This window comes from Quercus suber, unplaced genomic scaffold (genome assembly GCF_002906115.3).
Source record: "Quercus suber isolate HL8 unplaced genomic scaffold, Cork oak 2.0 scaffold_474, whole genome shotgun sequence".
NCBI classification, from domain to species: Eukaryota; Viridiplantae; Streptophyta; class Magnoliopsida; order Fagales; family Fagaceae; genus Quercus; species Quercus suber.
Window position 1 is genome coordinate 2,894 of NW_027069925.1, and position 25,768 is coordinate 28,661.

General features: G+C 35.7%; 2 protein-coding genes across 6 annotated transcripts; one reads left to right on the forward strand and one right to left on the reverse strand.

Annotated features, from left to right (window-relative positions):
• The first annotated feature begins 278 nt into the window (after nucleotides 1-278).
• On the forward strand, nucleotides 279-14,601 carry LOC112009957 (SAC3 family protein B). 4 transcript variants are annotated; one of them, XM_065762800.1, is made up of 18 exons: nucleotides 279-614; nucleotides 1,065-1,169; nucleotides 1,890-1,979; nucleotides 4,092-4,322; nucleotides 5,536-5,664; nucleotides 6,336-6,578; nucleotides 6,724-6,966; nucleotides 7,772-7,999; nucleotides 8,092-8,342; nucleotides 8,611-8,711; nucleotides 8,825-9,040; nucleotides 9,566-9,793; nucleotides 9,872-9,963; nucleotides 10,044-10,137; nucleotides 10,946-11,038; nucleotides 11,147-11,922; nucleotides 12,007-12,121; nucleotides 12,685-14,601. In XM_065762800.1, the coding sequence occupies exons 1-18, from the start codon at nucleotides 451-453 to the stop codon at nucleotides 14,476-14,478; spliced, it is 5,193 nt and encodes a 1,730-aa protein (XP_065618872.1). In that variant the 5' UTR covers nucleotides 279-450; the 3' UTR covers nucleotides 14,479-14,601. The 4 variants fall into 4 exon arrangements, with proteins under 4 accessions (XP_065618872.1, XP_065618873.1, XP_065618874.1 ...); XM_065762801.1 differs by lacking the exon at nucleotides 5,536-5,664; XM_065762802.1 differs by lacking the exon at nucleotides 1,065-1,169 and having other exon boundaries at nucleotides 1,901-1,979.
• Nucleotides 14,602-15,697: 1,096 nt separating this feature from the next.
• Nucleotides 15,698-20,686, reverse strand: LOC112009954 (probable protein phosphatase 2C 35). 2 transcript variants are annotated; one of them, XM_024042307.2, is made up of 5 exons: nucleotides 18,901-20,685; nucleotides 17,170-17,301; nucleotides 16,545-16,763; nucleotides 16,398-16,455; nucleotides 15,698-16,248 (listed from the first exon to the last, which is right to left on the reverse strand). In XM_024042307.2, exons 1-4 carry the CDS (start codon nucleotides 19,798-19,800, stop codon nucleotides 16,453-16,455), a joined length of 1,254 nt encoding a protein of 417 aa, XP_023898075.2. In that variant the 5' UTR covers nucleotides 19,801-20,685; the 3' UTR covers nucleotides 15,698-16,248; nucleotides 16,398-16,452. The 2 variants fall into 2 exon arrangements, with proteins under 2 accessions (XP_023898075.2, XP_065618876.1); XM_065762804.1 differs by lacking the exons at nucleotides 15,698-16,248; nucleotides 16,398-16,455 and having other exon boundaries at nucleotides 16,604-16,759; nucleotides 18,901-20,686.
• Nucleotides 20,687-25,768: the final 5,082 nt, after the last annotated feature.

Below are 25,768 nucleotides of genomic sequence, written 5' to 3' on the forward strand. Positions count from 1 at the left end.
CTACTCTTGTATTTTTCTTGTTTATTTACTTGAAATTATTTTAAATTTTACCAATAAAAGTTGGCGTCTCTTCTTAAAAAGAAAAAAGAAAAAAAGAAAGATGTATATATTTTTCATTCTCCAACTCTTCCCATGCACCAAACATTCATGTTTATTTTCTTTTATTTTATATTTTTAATGTTCCCAACCAAACGGAACCTTGTGGGTTAAAGAAATTAAAACTTGGGAACAAAAGGATTGGGCCAAATTTAAAAGGCCTGGCCGAACCTACACAGAGACTACGTCGTTTCATTGTGCTTTTGCTTTCAAAACTCATAACGTTTCTGAAAGAACATCCTCCACGGATTCAAAAAACCCTGAGACTGAAACCTAAGTAAAGAAGCACAGTTCAGTAAATTTTGTGCACTTGTTGGTTGTTATTCTTAGTTTGAGTTGTGCAATAATAATAGAATGATGCAACAACTAGAAGAAGAAGAAGAAAGAAGAAAGAGGGATTATGCTGGATTTACCAAAGCTTCTGGCCCATCAGGACCTCCACAATCACCATTACTATCACTACTTCCCAATGTTTCCACTTCTGCCCCTCTCCTCCGATCTCAAACTCCAAGACCCAGGTACTGTTTCTCTCTAAGATTTCTTTCAGCTTTGTATAAAATCTTTCACTACCAAAAGCAATGTATGTTCTCGCAATTTCATGCATCAAAAAACCACGAATTATGAATAGCTTAAAGATTTGATCTTTATTGTTGGGTTTTGTGTTCTATATCTGTTTTGGCTTATGGGTATCCAAGATGTTGTCTTTACTAGTTTTTTTATTTTATATGTTATTGTGAACTACAAAACAAAACCCTATTGGGAAAAGGACTTGTTTCTATTCCAAAAGGGCAATATTGTTATGGTGGTGTTGTTCATCAAAAGGGGAATAGGGGCAAAATCACGTTTTGATAGATATTTCGATGATCATTCATGACCCATTACTGGTTTTGTTATGTATTTGAAGCTCCTTTCAATGTTTTAGTGGATCACAAAAAAATAAAGGTTGTTGATTTTGGTTTGGATTATAGAGGACCAGGAGCTTTAATAGGAGTGCAGCGGTCACCTCCTTTGGCTTTCGAGAGGGCTGGTCCTGCAGTCCGTCCTGCTTATCAAAACTCTTCTGGAATTCGTAGGTGTGTATTTTAAACAAAATGCAAATTTACAGAGTTATATATTTCTATGCATCGGTGAACAATAAATGGATAACTATGTCTTTGGCAAAATTGTAATGAATGCTTTAGTGCTTTAATAACTGAAGTTTGAAGACAAGGAGACCAAAACCTTTGGGAATTGATAAGATGTATAACCTAAATTGAGATATTTAAAGGCACCGCAAAAAATATAAGCCATACTAAATGGATATTTAATTTGGAATTTAAACCAGACCTCAATTAAATGATCCAACTAGGCTTTGAAGACAAATTAGAATCTCAAGCTTGGGCCTAAACCACCTTAGTAGATTGAGATCCGCTAAAAATTTTAGGATTAATTTACCAGAGTTTTTAAAATCCTAACCATCAATTAGTAAATGAGTAGTTTGGATTTTTTCACATCATCAGTAATTCAGTATTTTTTTAAAAATACATCAATTAGCACTACTTCGGTCGTTACCAAAGCTTCAAAACTTGTTTTCCACTCAGAGTTCACATCAAGATTGTAAAAAATTTGCCGTGAAGATCATATAGTTTGTCCTAATATTTGGGAACAGTCTACATTAAGGATTGGACACTCTCTCTCCTCTGGAAACCTGCATGCATATTAATATGACACTTTTCTGGTCATGTTCTGGGAACCCGAACTCCTCTTATTACTGTACTATAGTTTAGAAAACTTATGGGCTTTCTTTTGACAAGGGGACCTGAAGCTGCAGAGTCACGTCCATTAGCTTTTGAAAGCACCCATTTTGCTGCTAATCCACCTCATTCATCCGCAGGAGTCCATAGGTAATTATTTATGCAACTCATATGTTTTCCGCATCATTTGTTTCTTCTGCTAGGATACATCCTCTCAGAATTCCTGTATTTAATGTTTATTATCTAGACTTCATTGAATGTACCGTAGAAAATTTTTGTACTATACTACAAGGATACCAAGGGTTTTGGAAGTTGATAGGTTGGGCCCCTTACGTAAGATACATTTATTATATAAACAGCTACCATATTCTTTATGTATTGCAAATGCATCCAAAGTCAACTCCATGCCCTCAAGTATACTTGTTACACCCCCCCCCCCCCCCCCAAAAAAAAAAAATGTAGACCATGTGTCTGCAAAAATAAAAAGGCATGGCATTTAGCACCACCTATTGCACTACATCAATTCAAAAATCAACTATTGTTTACTGAATAGTCAGTATGTTATAATCGTTGGACCAGGCTAATGTTTTTAAGGATCTGTGTAACATGTTAATACATCAAGGTTATTGTACAATTTCTTATTACTATTTGACTTAGCACTTGGAGGTAGCACATAGGCATTGGTTGGCTACCACCAATCTGAGGCAAGCTGTTGTTGGTCCAGAAATTCGATGCCTAGGTAAAGGCTGCTTAACAATTAAAGCAAAAAAGGCTGGTTAATATTGGTAGTTGCAAAGGGATTTCTTGTGGGGGGATTCGAAGGCACATTTGGTGGGGTGGGATAAGGTGTGTGCACCTATGGCGAATGGTGGTTTGGGCGTAAGGAAATTAACTACTTTTAATAAAGCCTTACTAGGAAATGGTTATGGTAGTTTGGGGTTGAGGAAACATGTCTTTGGAGAAGGGTTGTAGCTTTGAAGTTTGGGGAAGAGTGGGGGGATGGTCTTCCAAGCTAAGTAGGGGTGTACATGGGTGTGGTTTATGGAGAAGTATCTGGAAAGGTTGGGAGGTTTTTAGCAAAAATATTCGGTTTGAGGTAGGGGTTGGCGATAGAGTGAAGTTTTGGACAGATTGGTGGTGTGGGGATTTACCACTCCAACTGTCCTTCTCAGTAGTGTATGGGATTGCTACTAATAGAGAGGCATTTTTGGCCTCGTCTCTTGAACGGTTGGGGATAGAGGCACAGAGAAGTTGGAATGTTTGTTTAATGAGGGAACCGAATGATTGGGAGTTGGGTGTTATGGATGAATTCCTTCGTGCCTTGGAATCTAACTTACCTCAAACTGAGAATGGAGACCGTATGAGATGGAAGTTGACGAAGAATGGGGATTTTGACATCCGCTCGTTCTATAATAAGCTACGAGGTCCCTTGCCTATTATCTTTCCTTCGAAAGGTATTTGGAAGGTCAAGGCTCCTCGGCGCGTTTCTTTCTTTGTTTGGACTGCAACATGGGATAAGATTCTTACAGGTGACAATTTGCGGGGTAGAGGCCTTGATTTTGTTGACTGGTGCATTATGTGTCGTTGTAATGGGGAGACAGTGGATCATTTGCTACTCCACTGTAAAAAAGCTTATTAGTTGTGGAGCTTGGTTTTTAGATCTTTTGAGATATCATGGGTCTTGTCAAGATCGGTTGCAAATACCTTTTTTGGTTGGTGAAATTGGTTTGGAAAGCACTCTTCTAGCATTTGGAATTTAGCTCCGTTGTGCCTAATGTGGTGTATTTGGAGGGAGCGAAATTGGCGAACTTTTGAGGACATGGACAAATCCGATGACCAGTTGCTTGCTTCTTTTAGTGGTTCTCTTTTTGAATGGTCTAGGGCTTGGGACCCACCTCTAGTGATTCTCTCCCTTTGTTCCTTAGTTCTCTCCTTTGTAATTAGCTATTTCTGTTTGTTTGTTTCTTTTTCTGTACTCTTTGTTCTGTCTAATGTTTTTCACATGAGGTAGCTTTTTGAATATACATCTTTCTTACTTATCAAAATATATATATATATATATATTGATAGTTGTTTTACTTGGGTTTTTTTTTTTTTTTTTGACGTGGTAATTCTAATTCTATGTCATGTATTTCAATGCATATAGCCTAGCCACATCTTAGAACCTTCCCTGCTTTTAAAGACAAATTATAGCTTCATTTATGAAAGTGGCACAATCTGTTGCATTGTATAATGTCATATTAATAGCTCAGATTTCTCCAGGTTGATGGAGTCTCCTCCTAGCTGGGGTGACAGGCAAAGATCTCTTTCTAAAGATTATGAAGCCCAAATCCATCAAAGGTCTTCTGCTTCACTTCTTGCTTCACATAATTCTGGAACTAACATTACAGCCAGGGTTGCCCGATCTCAAAACCAAGAAAGAACCAAATCACCTCCCTCATTGTATCCAAATAGTGATATTGCTGGTTATTCTAGTCAACTTCTCCGTGCAAGGTAAGTTCTTTGTACCTTATTCAGCAGACTTTAATTTATGCACTATCCAGACTTGCTTCAGGTTTTTTTAGTATAAAGTTTGTAGTTGTTATCCTTTTAAAATTTTGCATCATGTCACACTAGCTTCTCTTGTTTGATGGTTCCATGATTAGTCACCATACTGGCCGGACTATAATTTCCTAGACCTACTGTATTTATCAATGTCTCTATCTAAAATTTCTCATCTAAAATTTCTCAATTAAATTTTTGGAGTTCTTTTTCTCTACAAACTCCCTTTTAATTATGATAATATGAAGTCAAACCTGTGGCTTAATTGGCCTTTAATAAACGTGGCTGAATATTTTCTGATCATATTTGCAATGATGACTGGGAAATCATAACTATAACAGAAATTTGGTCATAGTGCAAATAAAGCATGTATTAAAGTATCAGTAATTGGTTAAGCTCTATTAGATTTGATATTTGAGTTTTAAGGGGTTTTTATTTATTTATTTTAATTTTAAAATAATTTTTCCAAGTAATAAGGGAAACTGTAGCATAAGAGCTTCCTAATAATTACAATTGAAGACTCAAATGATCCATGATATCAACTAAAGAATTACAAGAACCCTCCCCCCCTCTCAAAATCATGGTGCATCATTCAAATAAGAACATACAAAAATAGATTTGATTTCAATTATAGATCTCTCTACTCCATCAGATGTGCAGCTATTCTGCTCCCTCCAAATTACCTGCATGATGCAAGAGGAATTGCTGCTCACACAAGAGTATTCCTATGCCTTCCATCCATCCCTTTTCAATAAGAGATTTCAGATTATGTTTAACGCCATTTACATGGTCACCCAATGCATCCTGATTCCTAAACACAAAGAAAACAAGGGACCACAAATCATGAACCATTGGGCAATGAAGCAAAAGATGACCCACAGATTCTCTACTATCCTTACACATACTACACCAGTCAACCAGTACTGCTTAATCTTGAGTTCAAAGAAATTTCCTGAAGGTCTATACTGCTTAAGGCTCTGTTCATCTTCATATGGAAATTTCCAATGATTCCTTAGAAGGAATTTTTCTACATGTATTCCTCTTCCTTATTAGATTATTTCTAGTTGTTTATTCACTGCATTGACAAGGAGTCATGGCCCTTTGTGTCTTGCATGACTGATTTATTTTAAACCTTCTCCTTTCTGCTTTGTGTTGCTTAATCCAGTGGCCACTCGGATCTGCTTGTTGATAATCCTGGTTACATAATTCCTTTGAGAGCACCATCACCTCCTTTGGCTTTTGAAAACAATCACTCTTTTGGGGATTTTCATCCTTCTTTTGGTGAATCTCAATGGTAAGTTTTAGATTTAATTCTACTTAGGAAAAAAAGAGTAAGTTTTTTTTGATAAGGAGAGAGAGAGAGAGAGAGAGAGAGAGAGAGTAAGTTTTAGGTTTAATTCTGCATGTTGCCTTTTGAAAAGAATCTCTCTTGAGGTTTTTCATCCTCCTTTTGGTAAAGCTCAATGGTAATTTTTAGGTTCAATTCTCTATGGATGCGTGTGCATGCACCATTCATGTGTGTTTGAAAAAATTCATAAAACTCAAAAAAGTATCAGCAATTGGTGATTTTTGGAATTGCGAATTTGCCATGTGAGAACATTCTGCCACTGGTTTTGTAATTTTAAGCTGGAATTTTTTACCATGTGTCCACTTATGGTGCATGAGAACCCATGCTTTAGGTTTCAGGCTTTGGTCTAAGTCCACAACACTTGGGCATTCCAATTCTTCCAAACAATGGTTCTTTTATCTTCCTTTATGGTTACTCGTTGTGCAATCATTGGAAAAAAGATAATCCATTTGTATGCATGAAATAATCATTTAAGGGCGACATGAATGTTGTTAGATATGTTCAATTTGTTGTTTGTTGTACTTCTTCCTTGGTTCAATTGTGTTCAATTTCCTACCTCCTCTTCCCCCTCCTTGCTTGGTGATCTCCATTTGATCAAGCTACATTTCATAATACAGGCCTGCTTCATTTTCCACTCCATTGGATAATCGGCCTAGGTCACCAGTCAATTATGCTGATTTGCTGGATCATCAAGATCAACCATCAGTTTCACCCTATTTAGGTTCTGATGCTTCTTCAAGAAGTTTTTCAACTGATACTGGTGGTGTTCAAGTCCTGAAAAGAACCAGGTCCCCACCTTTACAATCTGGGAGCGAAGTTCTACAGGATAATTTGCATTTTGCTCAAAGTGGCTCTAAAAGGTAAACTACATAAATATTATTAGATATGTTCAATTTGTTGTTTGTTGTAATTCTTCCTTGGGGCAATAGTCTTCAATTTCCTACCTCCTCTTCCCCCTCCTTGCTTGGTGATCTCCATTTGATCAAGCTACATTTCATAATACAGGCCTGCTTCATTTTCCACTCCATTGGATAATCGGCCTAGGTCACCAGTCAATTATGCTGATTTGCTGGATCATCAAGATCAACCATCAGTTTCACCCTATTTAGGTTCTGATGCTTCTTCAAGAAGTTTTTCAACTGATACTGGTGGTGTTCAAGTCCTGAAAAGAACCAGGTCCCCACCTTTACAATCTGGGAGCGAAGTTCTACAGGATAATTTGCATTTTGCTCAAAGTGGCTCTAAAAGGTAAACTACATAAATATTATTAGATATGTTCAATTTGTTGTTTGTTGTAATTCTTCCTTGGGGCAATAGTCTAACATTGATTTCAGTTAACATTATTTGCATACAAGTATACATATTTATTTTCTTCAAAAAAAAAATTATACATATATTTTTTGTATTTTTTACAAAAAAAATCTGTGATTGCACACAACACAACAACAATAAAGCCTTAAGTAACACCAAAACAAAATAAGGAAAGGAGGCTTCTTGAACATTTAGTTGCAACCTAATAAAAGAATAGTATTAAATTTTGCACCCAGATGATGTGGCCGCAATACCTTTTAGAGGGAAAAAGAAGAGAGGAAAAACTCATTTTGGAAAATGAGAAGTCACATCTTCTGATTAATAAAATGGATTTTAATATTAACCCCAATAAAGTTCTAAAGGGAGCATTATTAGTTAGAGAGGGAGAGCTCTATTATACCAGCAGGATTTTGAGGTGAAGTTTTAAGTAAGGGAGTAGTGGGATGGTGATGGGACAGAAATGGTAGAAAGCCTAACAGAGGTCTGTTAGCATTTTCGTATGAAAGGGACAATTTCTTGGTATAACATTAGAAAATTGACTAAGTAGGTGATTCTTGTAAAGTGGTGTTTATTTATAATTTTTGTTCAGAATATGAGGAGATGAGACGCATGAGAGTGCAAACAAACACGTAGATGCTTAAACAAAACACATAGATCTTCTCCTCCTTTACCCAAGCCACCCATTAAAGAAAAAAGAAAGAACTTTACGTCTAAGTGGTTTATTGCATGATTTCCTTGCCAGGCCTTCAATATCTCCTCCTATGTTGGGCACTAGGTCGAATTTCGTTTCTACTTCAGATTCTCAAATTCATCAGAGGTTTTCATCATCTGCAATCAATCCTGTCACCGAAGTTGCAGCAACGAAGCTCACCAGCTCCTCAGCTCCCAAAAGAACGAGGTCACCGCCTTTGCTTTCTAGTGATCGAGTCTTTCCTGATTACTCTGATTCCACCCAAGATGATACTGAACGGTAAAGGTGCACTGATTCCATTTATTGCTTATATTAGTCATGCTTTATATATAATAATATTGAGTTTTCTAATATTTCCATGTAATTTACAGAGAAATGCAGGCCAAGGCAAAGCGATTAGCTCGTTTCAAAGTTGAATTAAATGCAAATGTGCAAGGTAGTCCTGATTTTGCTGACCAAAAAGCAAATAAACATGAGCAGTCTATGGTGGAGAGGCAAAAATATGTTGGGAACCACCCTCCAGAATTGGCAGGAGATTTCACCAATGGCCACGTTTCATCTGATTATGATGCCTCAGAATCATCTACCATTATAACGGGGTCATGTCCAGATATGTGTCCTGGTGTGTCTCTTAACTTACTGATCTAGGAGCAAAGTTGTAACTTTGAGACATTCAGTCGCAGTCTTTTTGTTGAGTTTATGTTTCTTTTTTAATTGTTTGGCGAAGAAGAAATACAGATTTTGAAAAAATCCCATATATTTTACTTTTTAATCTTAGTTATATGAGGTTTTCTAGTAACTCAAAGCAAATATCTGTCCTGTATTTATGCGGAAGTTGTAAGAGTGTATGAAATTTTAATTATGAGTTAGGAGTTTGCTTTCTTTTCCAGAGTCAGAGAGGGCAGAACGTGAAAGAAAAGGGGATCTAGATCAATTTGAACGCTTGGATGGCGATAGAAATCAAACCAGCAAATCCGTTGCTGTTAAGAAGGTAGTCCCCTTGTATCACCTTGGACTTTTTGTATAAAGCAAATTGTTAGCTGTTCTTGGATTACTTTGGGCCATACATCATTCATATGAGGTTCTTGTACTATTCTTACACAGTATACCAGGACAGCTGAGAGGGAAGCAGGTTTGATACGTCCCATGCCAATCCTGCAGAAGACAATTGATTATCTGCTCAATTTGCTAGATCAGCCTTATGATGACAAGTTTCTTGGCGTATATAACTTCTTGTGGGATAGGATGAGGGCAATCCGAATGGACCTGAGGATGCAGCACATTTTCAATCAAGGGGCTATTGTTATGCTGGAGCAGATGGTATATCCTCAATATGATATCTTTAATTTCTGGTTAATTTTATAGTCTGCAAAGGTTTTTGCATCATATTTTGTTTTTTGGCATATGCTTTCTGCATCACCTTTAAAATACTGTACTTGTATCAGGGTGGAGGTCCAAAAAGGAATACTTCTTGGTTGTAGAGTGCATGTTTAGACGCAAGCATGTGTAACTGACCTCTTTAGTTGAGCTATATGACAACAAGCATCTACTGGATTGATAACTAAGTGACTTTTTAGCGATTCTTGTAGTGGTGATACATTTATTATGCATTTTGAATATATAAAGTTGTTGATTATGTATGTATGAAAGAAATTGGAAGCAACCACTATCCTCATGTTATATGTGATTTTTGATGCTGGAGTTGGTGTCATGTTTGGAGAATGAAAGGCAAATTAATTTATTGTGCATTGTTTTGTTGGTGGATATGCATGTGTTTGTTAATGTGCAAAGCTTCATTGGATCATTTTCAAAACTAATCTGTTTGCCCATTGTTGTGGGTTTCAGATAAGACTTCACATAATTGCAATGCATGAATTATGTGAACACACCAAAGGAGAGGGCTTTTCTGAGGGATTCGATGCACACCTTAATATTGAACAGATGAATAAAACATCAGTTGAATTATTCCAGTTGTATGATGATCACAGAAAGAGAGGAATAAATGTACCAACAGAAAAAGAGTTCCGGGGCTATTACGCACTTCTCAAACTGGACAAGCATCCTGGCTATAAAGTAAGTCATCTGCAAATTCAAATTGATTGTACTGGTTTCATTATATTGTCGTCTGTCAAAATAAGCTGTTCTTGCTAGGTTGAACCTGCAGAGCTCTCGCTTGATCTTGCAAAGATGACCCCAGAGATAAGACAGACTCCAGAAGTACTATTTGCCCGTGATGTAGCAAGGTTGTCACTTCACATTTGATTTATTTTCACGTTACTGTTTTAATCACCAATCTAATAGTTGAATTGATTGGCTCTTACAGAGCTTGCAGAACAGTTAACTTTATTGCCTTCTTTCGGCTTGCGAGGAGAGCAAGTTACCTTCAAGCATGCCTAATTCATGCTCACTTTGCAAAGGTCTGAGTAACTGTTGCTTCTGGTTTAGTGCTTACAGTAGTGAATTGCAGAATCTTTAACCTATGATGCATGTGTGACTATATGTTTAGTTGCTAGTGAAGAAACTAGTGAATTGTGTGACACATGCATGTGCTTCTGGCATATTGTTTTGGATGGAAGACACTGTATTCAAAGTAGAGTTCCTTTATTAACCACTTAAGCTGTATTATATGTAATAATTAATTACATATTTATTTTAATATCATCATTGTTTTTGTGCTTATATATGTGATGCTGTATTCCAGATAAGTGTACATTTGAATATAGCTCATTTGGATATGCATATATTAATGGAAAGTAGAGAAGTCGTGAAGCACACACTATCATGGACCACACCTCATGAATTAGAAATCTCTTCTTTGTGTTGATTATATTGTTCCATGGTCTATATAATTATGCTTTTGGAGGATATAAAAAAAAAGGTCTTTCATTTGATTAATGGGATATTGCACTTATCAAAAAAAAAAAAAAAAAAATTAATGGGGTATTGCAATAGAACATTCTTGGACTTCATTTCTGGAAAAGCTGGCCACAGCTCTGAAACAATGCATTGTCTGCAATTCTGCAATGGCTTGCAAAAAAAAGAAAAAATTCATAATGGCTTAGCAATAGATTAAACATATATATTCTTCTGGCTGTTAATCACAACTCATCTTTTATTTTTTAATTGTTAAGTACATGCACCTAGTAGGTTTTGAACCCCAGACCTTGCACACACATAAGACAAATATTGGTAATGCTGTCTCATGTGTTATGTTGTTTTGACCAGATACGTACCCAGGCACTTGCTTCTCTACATTCAGGTTTACAGAATAATCAAGGACTTCCTGTTACCCATGTTGCAAAGTGGCTTGCAATGGAGGTACTTTCTTGGCTTGATGAATTTGCATTCTATCAATTTTGCGCTTTTTTTTGGGGAGGGGGTTCCGTTTCAACATGTCTTACATTTATGCTTTGGTGATGAAATTAGGATGAGGACATAGAAAGTCTCTTACAGTATCATGGGTTCTCTATAAAAGTATTTGAAGAGCCATATATGATGAAGGAAGGCCCATTTCTCAATCTTGATAAGGACTATCCCACTAAGTGTTCTGAACTAGTTCATAACAAAAGGTCAAAAATGGTAGTTGAGGATGTTTCACCTTCAACTCAAGTTGTATCCTCGCCTGCTAAAGCTACGGAAGAGACTAAGTTTAGTAAGATACATAAGCATGACATGATCTCCACCCCATATGTTGAAAAGGAAAGTTCTACCCATAGAATTGATGAAGAAATGTCTGATCTTGACGCTATTTTTTCCCCAAAAGACAGCCAACAACCTCAGCCAATAGTCATTACACCAACAGTCAGTAAACAAGGTGAAAATGACCATCAGGCAGCTGATGCCTCTATTTCACCTTGGGGTTTCTTATTATCCCACAGTTCCCCCAGACCCGAGCTCACTAAAGTTGGGATTGTGGGGAAACCAAATTCTGATGCCCTTTTCAGAAGCTCTACTGAGAGAAACATGCATTGTGACAATGGGGGAATGCCACTACAAATGGTGTCAACAACAGTTCTGCAAGAGAGAGCTTCAGGTGGTAAATATGATTCTGCAGTGGAAAATTCTGGGTCTCCAAGTGTGGTTTTTAATAACTTGGAAGATGCAGAAGCAACAGATATTCATGAAGAAAATGAAATTTGCAAAGTTGTGACCGATGATTATGATGAAGAAACTGCTGAGGCGAAACTCAAATTGATCTTAAGGTTTTCTGTCTACTTCTACTGCTCTGATTGTATGTTGAGGTTATTTTCCTACCATATGCTTTAGTCTTGCATTACTTTTGTCAGGTTATGGAAACGGCGTTCTATTAAGCGAAGGGAGGTTCGTGAACAAAGGCAGTTGGCAGCAAATGCTGCATTAGATTTGTTATCATTGGGGCCACCTATTCGACAAAACAAAGATGTAAGTTTTGGAATTTTTAAAAAATTTATGTACTTATCTTATCTGGGGTACTAGTTCATTCTTCTTCATGCTTTATTTCAAGAAAATAGTTAAAGACGAATATTCCATTGGAAGTTTATTTAGCACTCACCTTTTGGATTCCATTTCCTTCCTCCTGTTTTGTTGAACAGAGTGGAGAAAGTGATGCATGTACTGTCCATATTTTCTCATATTCCTAATTTACAAATACGTACTTTGCTGATGGTTAAAAATGGAAAAAAAAAAAAAAAAAATCCTAGCACCCTGTTTCTTCTCTCCACTCCCTGGTATATGCTACTCAATTAGTTATGATCTCCTGTTATCAAATTAAGTGCAGTTTGTATTTTTACTTGATGCACCTAACAATGAAATGTGCATCTTACATCAATTACATGAGTAAGTATAATATTGTTACCTATAGAAAGAATTTCTCAAATATATTATTGTTAAAATAAGAGTTCATTTACTAGGCAAGTAAACGTTTTTCAATGATTCTCTCTACCTTGATATATTTTGTTTAAGCTTTTCATTCTTCTTCTATGTAGCAACCGAGCAATATTGGAGAGTTTGACATTGATCATGTTATGTGGGAAAGATATAAAAGGCATGTAGAATCATGGTCAAGACTTAATGTTTCAGATGTTATAGCTGGTATACTTAGCAGAAGAAATCCAGATGCCAAATGCCTGTGCTGGAAAGTTATTGTATGTTCTCTGATAAACAACTCTGGAGGAGTTAAATTGGAGCAGAGGAACCAAGTTGCTTGTTTGCCAGCAGGCTCATGGTTGCTTTCAAAGCTCATGCCTTTCAGCAAAGGTGATGATGATGATCTAGTAATTTCATCTCCTGGCCTGTCAATATGGAGAAAATGGGCTAGCCAGTATGATGCTGATCCAACCTGCTGTTTGTCTATTGTTAAGGATACAGATTTTGATAATCTAGATGAGACGGTGGCTGGTGCAAGTGCAGTTTTGTTCCTTGTATCAGATAACATCCCATGGAATCATCAAAAAGTCCAGCTCCAGAAACTTCTAATGTCAATACCTTCTGGTTCTTGCCTGCCCCTTCTCATCTTAAGTGGCTCATGCAAGGAAGAGACTCCAGATTCATTCTCTATTATGGTCAATGAATTGGGCCTTCATGAGATTGACAAGTCACAGATTAGTAGCTTTCAGGTCTTTCCCCTTGTTGTAAACCATGAGATGGAGCACTCAGACGGTTTTTTTAGTGATGAGCAATTAATGGAGGGACTAAAGTGGCTGGCAAGCGAATCACCCCTGCAACCTGTCCTTCATAACATGAAAACACGTGAATTGGTTCTTCCTCACTTGAATTCTTCATTAGAGGTGCTTGAGAGGATTAATGATTTTGAAGTAAGTCCAAATAACTGTATCTCTGCTTTCAATAAAGCCTTGGATTGGTCTTTGGAAGAAATTGCTTCCGCTGCCAAAGCAAATCCTGCCAACTGGCCTTGTCCTGAGATTGCTTTGCTGGAGGAGTCTAGTGATGAGCATAGAGTGGTGAAGTGGTACTTGCCAACTATAGGATGGAATTCACTGAAAAAAATTGAACCGCTTATGTGTGCACTAAGGGACTGTAAACTTCCAGCTTTTACTGATGATATATCCTGGTTGGCTAGAGGTTCCCATATGGGCAAGGAGATTAAGAACCAGAGATTACAACTCGAAAATTGCTTGGTCACATACCTGACGTCAAGTAAGATGATGCGATATACAGAGGCAATGAAAGAGGCATCCCTAATGCTACAAAAAAGTGCTCACCTTGAGCTCCATAACTCATGTTACTGTATTGTTCCAAAGTGGGTTATGATTTTTCGCCGAATTTTTAATTGGCGGTTAATGAATTTATCCAGTGGGTCCTTCTCTGTGGCATATGTTCTGGAGCGTCATCATGTTGCTCCTCCAATTACAGGAGATGTTGATATGTTAGGGCTTGAAGACAGTGTACCTTCTCATTATTTAAATCATCCATCTCTAGATGAAATAATTGAAGGTTGTTGTAGCCTCCCTCCTTTATTGGGTGGGGATGAGTCACAGCCAGAAGCTTTTCAGCCTCTTTCAAGGATGGTCCCAAATGGTGAAGTTCATGAGGCTACTACTAACACAAATGACTTAGTGGAGGATGAAAGTGATGTTGTACAGGATGGTAATTTGGACATCACCTATGAGATGTCTTACACGAATGTATTCGACAGTACTCGTACTGAAATAGTGGTGGCTGGCAAAGCCACCCAGGAAGCTGAAAACTTAAGCAAGTTATTGGAGCAGTGTAATATAAAGCAGAACAAGCTAGATGAGACGTTGTCTATCTATTTTTGATCTGCTAACTGTTGTGTTTTACTAGTTTTCATATTACAAGAAGAGAGGGAGAGAATTTTCTATACCTGTAAAGTTAATTGTAAAAGTGAGGCAGTAAAGATAGCCTTGCAATTTTGTTATCCATTCTCAAGGCTCCTGTATGTGTTCTAGACTGTTTGGCCTAACAATTTCATGGAGAAAAAGAGCGACTTCGAAATTGAAAAAAAATTAAAAAAATAAAATTCATAACTCATGGGGTTCTTTTATGAAATTGGCCCGATAGGACAAAGTTTACCTTCAAAAATCATGACTTGCTAGGTGGCAATTGAAGGGACCATCTATATGTATTTTTAGTCACGTGACTTTTTTAGTAAATTATGTGATTTGATTAAATAAATACAGTTTTTAATAAATTGAATCACCACATATTGAGTTAAAAGAGACTGGTTTGGAAGAAAATTATATCCAAATAGATAAAACTGTGTTTTTACACTACAGACTATAACAATGTTATCAATTAGTCAATTGCTTTTGATGTATCACGTAGCAGCTAACCTAAACGGAAACTCAGATAAAGAAATTGATCAAAGTGCAAGTTTGAGGCACTGTTTCAATTTGTCCTACTATTGGTGCCAAGGGAATGAGGGACTGTCAAACTTTCAATCTGTGTCATAGATAATTCTTTTGGCGCCTGTTAAGTGTGAAAATATCACTACATATTGCCAACAAGAAGGGGTCACCATCATGGAGCACTTGTGTCTCCAGTGATTGGCTAGCCCTTTCCCATCACCCTGGACCAACAACCTCACATTTGTCTGGATGAGGAGGCTTCAGGGTGCTTGCAAAAGCCACTGGCATGTGGGTCACCGTGGACGCCAAGGTCTTGTAAAGGCACATCTTACAAATAAAGAAGAATTATCTTATGAGAAAGAAAAGTACCATGAGACTTATCACTCTCGCATGCGTGGACACCAAGGTCTTGTAAAGGTCTATATTATGACAAAATTATCTTATGAAACGGTATCATGAGACTTGCTTTTCTCATATTTGTACAACCCACGTGCTATGACTGTAAGAAGATGGTCTCATGAGATGTCATCTGCTAAGCCTGATAACAATCTCACACCACTACATTTTGAATCAACTGCAACTGCAACTGCAACCTAACATTATTGATTATTCAATGAAGGACATCCCATGACTTGTTCACATCTTCAATCAATTTAAATAAAAGACTTGGTACCAAATATAACAGCACAGATCCTCTATCATTAGTTATAGATATGTAACATATATATTGTGCCTACACCAACAAATTAAATTTGCAATTTCATGCAAATTATATGGAATATCATATAGGGGATGCAATTAACATTTAACACCATATGTCTCCCTCTCACAATTTTATTCAGTAAATATTACGAGACAAAGGATCACAAACGAGTACAAAATCGCACATGGTCAAAGCTGATCCCCTCATAACATTTTTTCTTGAATTCAGTACAAAGAAAGATATCTTCACTGCCAAGTTCGATCATCACACAATCATAGAGTTCCAAACTTCTGATAGGACCTCCTTGATTTCCAATTGCTTCATATTTAGGGTTAGCAGGTGCAACTGCAGCTGGTGGGAGAAAATTTTGTTCTCCTTAAGGAATATTTGCAAAGTTAGAAACAGTTTTATCAGTGTTCGCTAGAACGTGTCGCCTGGAGATTAGTCACCAAGTATTATCCCAAATATGCCGAACAAATTGCTTCTGCTGCTGGTAGAACATGCGACTAACCCACATCCTGCTACCAACCAAAAAGAAAATACTTCGTCAGTATCTTTAACAATGGCATTGATACTTGAGCTGAATTTAATTTCTACATTCAATATGAGACCAAAAAGATGATAGAATAAAATAAAATAATACAAGTATTAGAAGGTAGATTGATACCGCCAAAGAAAAATGACAAAATGTGAGGCAGCTTCCTAAAGGCCTTTCAATCTGATCACTGCAGTAGATAGAGAGAAAAATAAATGCTCAGTAATATGTATATACAGATAAGCCATAAAGCAATACAAGACAGCTTGAAAGACCCACCAATTCCAAAGGCATCTGATGTGCCGGAGATGGAACAACAAGAGCCGGGCTTCGATTTGTTGAAACCACATGTTGAAAAGAGTGTAGGTCTGAGGATTCGCTTCTCAGTGAACAGTAAAATTCTGATCCAGAGGCAACCGATATCTCAGAATTTCCTCTTCTGGACCTTGTTGGCCTCAAACTTGTTCCACTTGATCCATCAGTAGTACCAGCACCTGACTATTGTAATTACATTAAAAATTAGATAAACAAGCCAATCAATGAAATGAGCAGCCTTTTTCTTTTTGCATGTGTCACTGTGTTGTGTGTTATCCCACAAGTGCCACGGGCAAAGGAAAATGTGGCAGGAACATAAAGGGGAGTTTTAAAAAATTCTCATTCATACATATATATCCTTTTGCCATTACTAATATTTTTATTTAAATCTCTTCTGCGTAGGAGGGCATAGATCCTTCTATGATTAAGATTACCCTCCCAAAGTGCACCCTGGCAAAATATAACTCTCAAGCATTCTCATCACCTACTACTACTGAAACTGAAAGAACTTAACTCAAATGACGTTCAGCCTAGAAAGGAAAAGCATAAGAAAATGTGCAGCCAGAGGAAGATTAAAAGAAACTCATACATTAGGAAAACCTTTGATGTGCACGAGGATTATTGTAATATCATCTGTCCGATTTTCGTGTTCCAACCATATTTTGTATGATTCTCCAGCTATGGCAGCACATGCATCCTGGGGATCTGTATATCTTGCCACCTATATCAAGAAAGAAACCAAAAAAATTGTTAAGGGAACGAATGGTAAGACTGAAAGTAAAGGAAAACCAGAAACTATATAATCTAATATTTCAATTAAGGGAATATGACGTAACTAAATTTCATCTGGCTATCCATCATGTGCCCGAAATGGACTAATCTTTGTAGACTAAAGCAATAAAACATAGCACCAACTGGCCGATCATTTCCTTTTGATGAGATTATCCAATGTTAATGTCTTTCATATAGCACACATCCAAGTCAAAAAGTAAAAAACAAAAAGTGACCTTCTTACTTCTTAGGGACTATGTTGTGTTAAATGCTTTTCGAAAAGATTAATATCTGACTAGATCCCTTCAAGGCCTCATAAAAAGAACCAACATCGAATTTGCCATTGCACTAAGCTTCGAAATTAACTTGTCATCCCCTACTCCCATTGAGAGATGAGAACGCAGTAGATCCAACAGAGAATCTACTAATTCTAATTTCCAGTCATGAAAAGCACTAGAAACCTTAAGACTCCAGGAAAAAATTGTCCCATTTTCAAGTAGCTCCAAACAAGAATGATTAGAAACATCCCTATTCTCATCTTATAGAAACAAACTGGGATAAATTTATTTTAGAAACATCCCTCTTCTACTAATTCACTCCATAGATCTAACAAAACCTTAAAACCTTTGCTATCAAATGCCTTTTTTTTTCCAAGAGGCTAGACACACAAGGTGGGGTGTAATTGCCATCCCTATAACCACAATTTTCAATTTTATTAATTCTATCTAAAGGATGGATGTCCTGTCAAGTGTTAATTTGAATGGTTCTCTTTTCCTGCGCACCCAATGCCCCCTTATTTGTACCTTTTAACCAGGGCATGCAAAAACGCGACACACTTAATGAAACTGACCAACCTGAATTGACCTAGGTGGTTCCAGTCAGATTCATCCATTGTTTCCGTCGAAGTTGAATGTTTAAATTGTAACCCGGGAATTTTCATTTAAGAATCATATTGAGATAAGCTCAACCAGAACAAACCCAGCCAACCAAAAAAAAAAAATATACATTATTTTAGTTTTCATTTCTACCATAACTATTGCACCTCCATCTTCAACCTACACCATTGCTTTCCCACAACAAACGAAGTACTACTTGTAGCTACGTTCAACAACCATGGTCCATAGTAACATATATCTATGAGAGCATTCCTCTCTCTGTATAGAAATTATAAAACAAGAAGTATTACCATTTTCACATCTATTCCCCAAATATGGCATCTACAATTAAATATTCTGATGAAAATTTTAAAATAGGTAGCTTTGTGTATACATTTACATTTATGCTAAGTTAGAATACTAAGAAGTCTTAATTAAGTCATGAATCTCCACAAACATGAATTGATACGAAGAGCCATATATATTATGCAACATGAATGAAGCCTACATTCAATACACATGCTTGAATTGATATATCAATGAAAAGTACTTATAAAAAAAAATGATAAATCAATGAAAAATAATAAATTGAGCATCATCAAGGACAGGTGGTAAAACTTAAAATAGTAAAGCTGATCAATCCATCCTAGAATTTGGTCATGTGCCAGTCATACCGTGTTAACAACTGCTTGGCTCGAGAGGAACTCGAAAACCCCATCACTTGCAACGACAAAGAAAAGATGATTAGCTGAAAGCTGAAACACAGAAATCTCCGGATCAGCTACCACACCAATCTTCTCAGCTGTACTATCCCCAACACTCCTCGTAAAAGCAGTCCCCGGATACATCCCATTCTGAACCCACAACCTCGGGGGATCACCGCCATCAGACTCTTCGTCACCCCACGCCTGAATATTCGGATCCTTAAGCCCTTCCACTTGATCAACACTCAAAACCCTGGCCCCAGCAAGCTTCACTCTCTCATACTCATCTTTCCTAAATGGGGTCTGATCTAATGACATGTCCTGGGCTACTATACTATTCCCCTCTTTAACTGCAACCACCGCCCTCGAATCACCCACATTTGCCACGAAAAGTGTATCCCCAATGACAAGAACAGTAATAGCAGTGGTGCCACTCATTGAATCATCAATCCCACTATTATGTAACTCAGAATTAGTGTCTGAAAACGCGGAATTAAAAGCTCTAAGAGGGTCTTCCGCTAATGTAGGGTCATCAGCTAGTTTTTCTACCAACCTATCCTTAACGAAATTGGAACACTGAGTACCAAATTGACCATGCCCATCAAACACACCAAAGAAATGGATATTTGGGTTACCTTGAATCTGGGTTTTAATGCAAAAACTGTCTTGGTTTTCTTTGTCAGGTGAGTCAGGGTAGTAACCACGCTGTGTGAGAACAGAGTACTCTAAATAAAAATTGTGTGAGGGAACAGGGACTTTCTCCAAGGATCTTTGTGTGAGTATGTGTTTGGCATGCAAACTGTAATCTCGGGAGTCTCCGCCCGATGAAGCTGGATACCTGCTACAGCACTTGCCGTTGACACAGCCCATGGTTTCAAGAAGCAAAACTTTTAACTTTTTAAGGACCAAAAACCAAGATACTAAAAACTGCAGCCAAGGTGTTTGAGAGAAGTCCTAACAGAAACAGAGAATGATAGAGACTGAAAGGTTGCAGATGCATAATTCTTGGTTGAAATGGTGAAATGGGTAACCCTGGAATTTGACATTGAGGGTCTCCATGTAGTGATTTTGGGCAAAACCCATGTTTCAGAAACAGAGATTCAGAAATAAAGGTCAAGGAACAAAAACCTTGTAGCAATTCAACCAGAAAGCTACTCTATTTGTAATGAAAGGAAAAATTAAAGTTTGAGTCGTGGGTTTTTAATATTTCAAAGAAATGAAAATGGTTTTCTAGGAAAATTGTTAGGAAAGAAACAAGTGCTTCAAGAAGAAACGAATTCCTAGAACTCCATCTTTAAGAAAGCCCATAAGAAGCAAAGAAAAAAGGTTGAGACATTTTGGTTTTGTGATCAAACAAATGGCTTGGCTTGGCTTTTCAGCTTGCTACAAAGATAACGTGTTGTGTGGGGTTTTCCCAAAAACAATAAACAAAAAAACTTGTAGCTTTTGTATTTCGGGGGCACAACACAAGATCAGGGCTCAATGAAGAACAGAACATCAGAAAGCACAAAAGAATTGTGTTCAAGAAAAAAAAAAAAAACACTAAACTTTAAGGAAGAAAAAACAGAAGGAACAGTCCAAATTTATCAATAGGAAAGACACATCGATGGTGCAACAAAGGCAGAGGTTTCTTTCAAGAAAGGGAGAGAAGATTTTAGATTTGAGATTCTATGTGTGCATGGGTGGATTTGTCTGCAAAAAGCCCATGTTCCAAGAAAAACACCCCCACCCACAATAAACAGTAGTAGGAAAGGTCAATTTTTTTTTAAAAAAAAAAAAAAAAAAGCAATACTCACAGAATTAGAAAGAAAAGTAGCATTTTTTATGATCAACATCAACAATGCTACAAAAGTACAAATACTGTAAGTTTAGCACCAAAAAAAGTACAAATACTGTATATATAAAAAAGTAGATACTGTAAATTAAAAATAATAACTTGAAGAGGTATTCTAAATCCGAAAATCTCAATTTTCCACCTACTATTCTATTTGTAAGTAGGATTTATAGAGTGTCTCTTGAGCAAGTAGGATTATAGAGTATCTCTGGAGCAGGAAGTGAAATATAGTTTGGATAAAGATTTCCTTTTTTTTTTTTTTTTTTCTTTTTAAATGAGTAAGAACCAAAAGATTTAAGACATCCTTTGTTCAATCATCTTTAACAATTTTGGAGAATTAGGAACCAAAGGATATTTGCAAATTATAGGCCTGATCCTAAAAAAGATGCTGATGTAATTAATAGGGCTTATTCATAATGTATTGCAGCTTGGACATCTCGCTTAGCATATCTGGCCTTGAAATAGTTTCCTCTACAACCCCGTTGGATTAAAATAAAATTTGATGTCACAATTAAACCTCATGCCATTGTCACTGACGCTATTGGGAGAAATCAATTAGGAGATGTCTAATTTGCTCATTCAAATCTCTTCCCTCCTTTTGATTCGACTCTTGGAGAAACACAAACAGCTTTTTAGACCATCAAGCTTGCAGTCTTCCACAAGTATTCTATGTCCTCTTTGAAGGTGATTCCAAAAGGGTTATCGAGGTTTTGCATAACATCAATGCGTCTCCTCCTTGTTTCTTTGTCTTTTATCTCCCAGATTTCAAAGTTGCTCTAAGTTCTCTCTTGTAGGGATTTTTCTTTTGTTTCTAGGGATGTTAATTTCCTTTCTCACAAATTGGCTCGTTAGGCTGCTTTTTATAATTAGGATGGACCCATTTCAATCTTTTCTCTTCCTCCTTGGGTATTTTTTCCCAGGAAATTGAGATGGGTTAGTCTTTCCTTCACTCTCTTTCTATATATATATATATATATATATATTCTTATTCATAACAAAAAGGGTGAAATATAGTTTGACTAAAAATTAGAACATTCTTATCCATAGGATCAATTACATTTACAGCAATTACATGCATGCTTAAGAATTTGGAACTTTTTTAAAAGGAAAAAGTTAGCAAATGTTTTAAAGACATTAGTTTAAAATATATTTTTAAAAACATTTTATGGGAAAAAAAAAACAATTAAGTTTTTTAACGGCTTTTTAAATTTTTCATAAAAGTAGTGTAAAATTTTTCCTAAAATAGTTTATTAATGATAAGGGTGCCTGTTAACATGATTTTTTTTTTTAATAACAACAGAATTTATTTTATATGTTACTGAACTGTAAAATGTAAAATTATACACCATAGGAAATGGGGTTTTGTTGTATTTCATTCTGGCTTTTGAATATGAAGCTTTCCGCATGTTAATTTGTTAATTAGTCAAGCATGACTTCTAGTGGTATCGGTGGCTTGCCGAGCACCTGTCGAATTTTGAACAGTTTCTTTTTTTGATTGTTGGCTTTTTGGATACTAGTAATACAACAGCCTGTGAATGAAAAAAAAAGGTTGACAGCTGAATAATAAAATTCCACTTTGGTATGAGCAATTGCCAAGTACTATCTCTAAATAAGTTTCTTTGATGTGGAGAAAGATGAATGAGAAATAGTCTTTCCTTTATTAGGGTGACAGCTATGTTAGTTATATCATTCAATTTTAAAATGCTTTTTCTTGCTCAATTATTTTGAAATGATTGACAAATTTAATCTCCTTTTGGTACTTTAAATTTAAAATTAGTAATGATTAAAAAACATGAATAAGAAGAAAAAGGAAATAAAGTACTGAGTTTTTTTTTCCTTTCTAAACCAATTGGGAGGAATCTCTTTCAATCCATTATGTGATGGTTAATAAGAAAATCATATTTTTGTATTAGATTACATAATTCATGTAAGCAAATCATGTGACTATTAAATAGGTTACATGATTAAAAGTAGGGATGAAACTAGAATTTTATGAATTGGGAAGACCAAAATAATAATGAATATAAGATTGAACCAATTTAATAGTGTCATACAAGAAATATGAAGAGTGTGGGGCCTAACCATGTTTCTTTTGAAAATTTTAAGTAAATTTAGGAGTAAAAATCTAATATTTGAGAAGTTTGGGAGGCCAATCATGTATTTTTTAGAAAAACTTAGAATATTTTAGGAGTAATTTTATAATATTAGAAAAGTTTTTTTTGGGGGAAGGGGGGCATGGCCCCCACTCTTTTAAATGGGTCCGCTCTTGATTAAAAGTGTACATAAATAATCTTTTAAGTTATTAATTATTGTGTCAATGGATATGCCATGGCCTTAGTTGTGTACCCACACAGGCCTATCATGGCATTTTAGTGTACCTAAGTGGGCAGGTCATGGCCTTGGCTTCGTGCCCACTCTAAATTGACATGGCATATTGATACAGCTGCGTGCAAGCATGCATGTCATAGCCTTGGCTAGGTCATAAAAACTTTCATCTAAGCAGAGGTGCATGATAGAGAAGGATATGACAAATACACAGTTACTCATATTCAGTGGTAAAAAGTAACATGACAAACAATTTGTTTCCAAACATAGAAGAACGTAATGGAAAGACTAATTAGAGAGAAACACCCAAAAAGGCTTACATAATACGTACCTTAAAGGAAATAGTAAATACCTCATGGGCCTTAGCACCATCGATATTGATAGTGAATAGTGATACGTATATTTTGTGGATGAGCATGGACATACCTACATTAGGACCAAGGAACCCCCAAGAATTCAGTTGGACCAAACAGGTCACTAAAAAAATTGATATACATGGCTAGTCCATGACATCTCAAAACCCAAAAGATGACTTTCAAAAAAAGTTATTTTAAAAATTGGTTTCTACGTTTTTTGGTGTTTTATATAATTAAAATCATATGGTAAACCATTTTTTTTTCCTAATCAATAGAAAATTAAAGGCAAGCCAATCAATAAGAAGCTAAAAGCCAAAGGTTATTCTTTTATTTATATTCTAAGAAAGCCTCTTGCTTTTGAATATGTACATAGTGTTTTTTTCTTTCTTTCTTAATTAATATATTTCATACTAGGCTTTTTTTTCTTCTTCTTTCTTCTGTAGTATCTCTAGAATCACTCTAATAATAGTCTACTCTCTATTAGCGAAACTCAAGAAATTTAAAATTATACTCTAACTAAAACTCTATTTCTAAAGGTTTCAATAAAATTTAATATTTATTTTAATTATTTCCTTAATTTGTCATAATTTAGTGTTTTAATAATAACATTTACATATTAAATATTGTACTTGCGTCAAGTGACCCAATATTTGTTGTTGTCATATAGTTCATCATTTTTTAAGATAGTAATCTACTATAGTTGAAACTCTATTAAAATTTCAAGTGGCTTACTAATTATTTAGATAGTTTTGATAATATTAGTAAAATATTTTATGATTTAAATAAATTTTTATTTAATCATACATTGCACATGGGCTTTCTTTTGTTTGCAACAAGTGCCTACACAGACTACACTCTAATTATTATTAATATAGTTTGTCTTAGATCGATTTAACTCTACATAAGTCTATTATCTAAGTAAAAAGATATTTAAAATTCTACTTCCATTAAAATATATTGAAAAATGTTTTAAGTAATCTAAAATAATATTTTAACTTTTATTTTAGATTCTTTTGATTATATATCATAACTTTATGTTTTAAACAAGTGGCTCATTTATTTTTTGAGCAAAATATAATTAACATGTCATTAATGAGAAGAACAATTATCAAAGTACAAAGCCTCCGAGATGGTAGTGGTCCTGGTGGAGGTGAGTCTTCTAACCAAATAGCATTTTCATATAGATTTTTTACAAATCTGACTAGAGAATGGACAACACAGAGTTAATGCCTAATACAAGAGAAATGACAAACTCTTAGCTCAGCCACTTTATGTTGGATTTAGTAATATAGTTTCAATTTATTTATATATACTTTCTAATTAAGTTGTGTACCACAGAGTCGTCATACTAATTATATAATAATTTAGACATTTTAATAAATTATTAAGGAAATAAATTAGGTTTGTATATATATTGACCCAAAACTCTCAAAAGTGCATATTGCAACCCCTCACTTTCTTTGAGGTCATCTCAAATATATGTGTAAGGTAGATTGCTTGTACTCTTTAGGCTTGTCCACTAGTTTTGTTTTGGAAGTTTCTCTATTGTAAGCATAAAGAGAGGTGTCTCTTGGGAGTGTCCCCAACCCCAAGCATTTGCAAAATTCCAAAAAATGCTTTAAAGAAAACCCAAGATTTCCTATAAGTGTGTAGGGGACCATAAATATGTCACGCACGCTCGAAGAATCTAGATTCTAATCTTTCCTTTTGAGCTTAAATTAATGTGTTTCTTACCTATCCTAATCTTTCACCCTTTCTTTTTAATTACAAATCATAAGAGAGAGAGAGAGAGAGAGAGAGAGAGAGATAAAAAAAAAAAAAAAGAGGGAGAACAAAACTAAGAATTTAGTTTTACATTCAAAACAAAAAACCCATCAACGACTACATAGTTATTATGACTACATTGAGACAACGATTAATTTATTTATTTTATACGTACATGAATTTATAATAGGTTTGGATTTATTAGGTTATAAGTTATAACGTCTTTAACAACATAACAATTCAATACAATACTTACACGTGTAATCCTCTTCAACTTCAACAATCATATGAAGTTGCCAATGGTCATTCAACCTTTTTCGTGTCTGGATCTAGATGCAAGCTTAAGTTCATGACCTTTACTAATTTAGGCAGCACTTCTTAGGCATCAAATAGACTGGTTAATTAAGTCTTTCAATTTTAAATTGTGTAACATCAAAACACCTATCAAGCTGACATCTGCCTTTTGGTTTCTTTCCATTTTCTTTGTTTTGAAAGATGAAAGTGGGATGAAGTGATAATTCAACCATAAATTTTTGATATTTTTGGTTGTGATTCGAAC